The 2,849-nt window shown below is 41.2% G+C and overlaps 1 protein-coding gene across 1 annotated transcript; it reads right to left on the bottom strand.

The window, feature by feature from the left end:
- Nucleotides 1–223: 223 nt before the first annotated feature.
- LOC103266368 (olfactory receptor 1B1-like) lies at nucleotides 224–1,179 on the bottom strand. The gene is given in 2 exon segments (XM_008063970.2): nucleotides 224–1,102; nucleotides 1,105–1,179. Coding segments are annotated over 2 exon segments (954 nt in total).
- Between the last annotated feature and the right edge of the window lie 1,670 nt (nucleotides 1,180–2,849).

Below are 2,849 nucleotides of genomic sequence, written 5' to 3'. Positions count from 1 at the left end.
GAATGGAGGCATCCCAGAGGCATGCTAATAAAGGAGTCCTGATTGTGTGTGTATGGATGTAAAATGTCCATGGCTCTATCAGAGAACCACATTGACAAAAGCCAAATGTGGAGTACCTTAAATTATCTAGGTCATCCTGCACTCTGATGTCCTCCAAACCAACCATGTTAAAAACATGCCCATGCCTTTTCTCACCTACCCAATATGGCCCACAGCAAGCTAATCAAGAGTGTACCCTCCCCAGCCCAAGGAGCCTGTGAAGTGCACCCTTGACCTCCTTATTAAGGAGGCTGTATACAAAAGGGTTGGCCAAAGGTGTAATGGCAGTATACATTACTAAAGCCACCATATCCTGATGCTGAGAGTTCTGGGAGGGATGCTGGAAGTAGACCCAAATGATAGTGCCATAGAGGAAGCCAAACATGGTGAAGTGAGATTCACAGGTGGAAACCGTTCGATGGTGACCAGCAGCTGGAGGCAAACGTAGGATGGTGGCCCCAATTCGGACATAGGAGAGTACAATGAGTATACAGGGGCCGATCATGAGAAAGCCACCTTCCAAGAATATTGCTAGCTCATTGGAATGTATGTCAGAGCAAGAGGCTCACAGAAGTGGTCGACGGTCACAAAGGAAGTGAGAATGAGGAAAATTTCCTCTAGCATGCCCAGTCCAGCAAAGTGGCAGGAGGAAACCCACCTGCAGCATGCTGTGCACTATGGACACCACCCAGCTCGAGGCTAGTAAATGGGCACAGAGTTGGCGATTCATCACCAAAACATAGTGCTGAGGGTCACAGATGGCCATGTAGCAATCCAGAGCCATAACAGCAATGACAAGAGTATCTATAACACCAAATGCATAGAAGAAAAAGAACTGAGTCAAGCAGCGGACAGCAGGAATGGCTGGGTAATCAGATATAAGATGGGCCAGCAACTGGGGCAGGGTGACTGTGGATAGCTCCATGTCTATCATGGAGAGGCCATGGAGCAGATAATACATCGGTGAGTGAAATATGGAGTCCCAGGAGATAAGCAGCACCAGAGTCATATTCCCCAATATGGTGGTCAGGTAAATAGTCAGGAACAGAAAGAAGAGGAGAGTAGGGAGGAGACATTAACTCTTGAAAACCCAAGGAGCAAGAGGACTGGAAAGTGTGAAGTATTGGGAGCACAGCTCATGATGAGTGACAATGAGCCTGTCTGAAGAGAGTTTAAGTAAAAAATTGAGTCAAAAAAGCAAAGTCATGAGTCAAAGGTTAGGAATCATAACATTTCGACATAATTCAGTTATGGGTTTTTCTGTTTGTGTGTATTTGGTTGTTTTTTTTTTAGACACAGGGTCTCACTCTATCCTCCATGCTGGAGTGCAGTGGCATGATCATACCTCACTGCAGCCTTAATCCCCTTGGTTCAAGAGATCCTCCCACCTCAGCCTCCTGAATAGCTGGGACTACAGTCACACACCAGCACACCTGACTAATATTTTTTGTAGAGATGGAGGGCTCACTATGTTACCCAGGCTGGTCTCAAACTGCTGTCCTCAAGTAATTTTCCCCTCTGGACCCCTCAAATCTTTGAGATTACAGATATTAGGCTCTGCACTAGCCTTAATTCAGTTATGTTATTCAAGATCTTTAAAGATCTAGATTCAACTCTGACCATCTATGCTTTTCATATAGGTCTATTATTTCACTCCTTTAATGAACTTATTTTATTCTTTATTTCTTCTTATTCACTCACTCTAGTGGCTTGTTCCATCTAATCCACAAATCCTGCTGAAGTCCCCTCCACAGTGAAAAATTCTTCATTAGACTACTGCTTATCTCCTTCCAGTGGTAAGCTTTATGAAAGAATTGCCTATACTCACTGTCTCCAGATCCTCACATTCCATTCATACTTCACCTCCCTCTGCAGTCCTCATGATTTTTTCTCTCTGAACATGTATGGAACATAATGTATCAGGAGAGCACCGGACATGTAAAGAAATCATTCTAAGTAGTTGATTTTATACTTTTCCTCTAAGAGATGAAATAAGACAAGGATGCCCACTTTCACCAGTTCTATGCAACATAGTACTAGAAGTCCTGCCCAGCACAATCAGGTCAGAGAAAGAAGTAAAAGGCACTCAAACGGAAAAGAGGAAGTCAAATTATCCCTGTTTGCTGATGACATGATCTTATATTTGGAAAAACCTAAAGACTCCACCAAAACACTTTTAGACATGAACTTGCTTTCAATTGTCATAAAATTACTTTCTTTTTTCTTTTTATTCCTTGTGTTGACTAATGGTGTATCATCATTATCATCTGCCTGATGCAGAAACCAAAAACTGAGGGAATTCCTGTCACATCTCTCCACATCTAATCACTTCTACATTTTCTCTTATATCCATTTTTTGCTGTTAGTCTACTATTACTATTTAAGTTTCAGCATTACTGACCTATACTGATTTCCACACCTGATTACCGGTTTATCTACTTATCTCACCAGTAGGTTTTCTATACTGATACCAGAGTAAAACTTTCAATATGCTGATACCTTGTTTAAATAGTCAGAGACTTCAGGATAAAATTCGAGCAGATTGATCTGTTTTGTATGACACTTTCATTATTAGCACCTAATGTCTCTTAGGATAATGCTGAGTCACCTCATAGTATTTTAAACTAGATTTTTTTCTTAATTCTTTTTTTTCTTTTGTTTTTTATTTTATCAGTTTATGCTTTTTAAAATTTATTCATTTATTTATTTATTATAAAAATGTGGGGTACAATTCAGGGTCAGATCTACAAACATTGATCATGCAGGTACCCTGGTTGATGAGGTATGCCCCTCCCTCCCCTAGCAGTTTC

Source organism: Carlito syrichta, unplaced genomic scaffold (assembly GCF_000164805.1).
Source record: "Carlito syrichta isolate Samal-C Ts95f unplaced genomic scaffold, Tarsius_syrichta-2.0.1 Scaffold307164, whole genome shotgun sequence".
Taxonomy (NCBI): Eukaryota; Metazoa; Chordata; class Mammalia; order Primates; family Tarsiidae; genus Carlito; species Carlito syrichta.
This window is presented reverse-complemented; position numbering and strand designations above follow the sequence as displayed.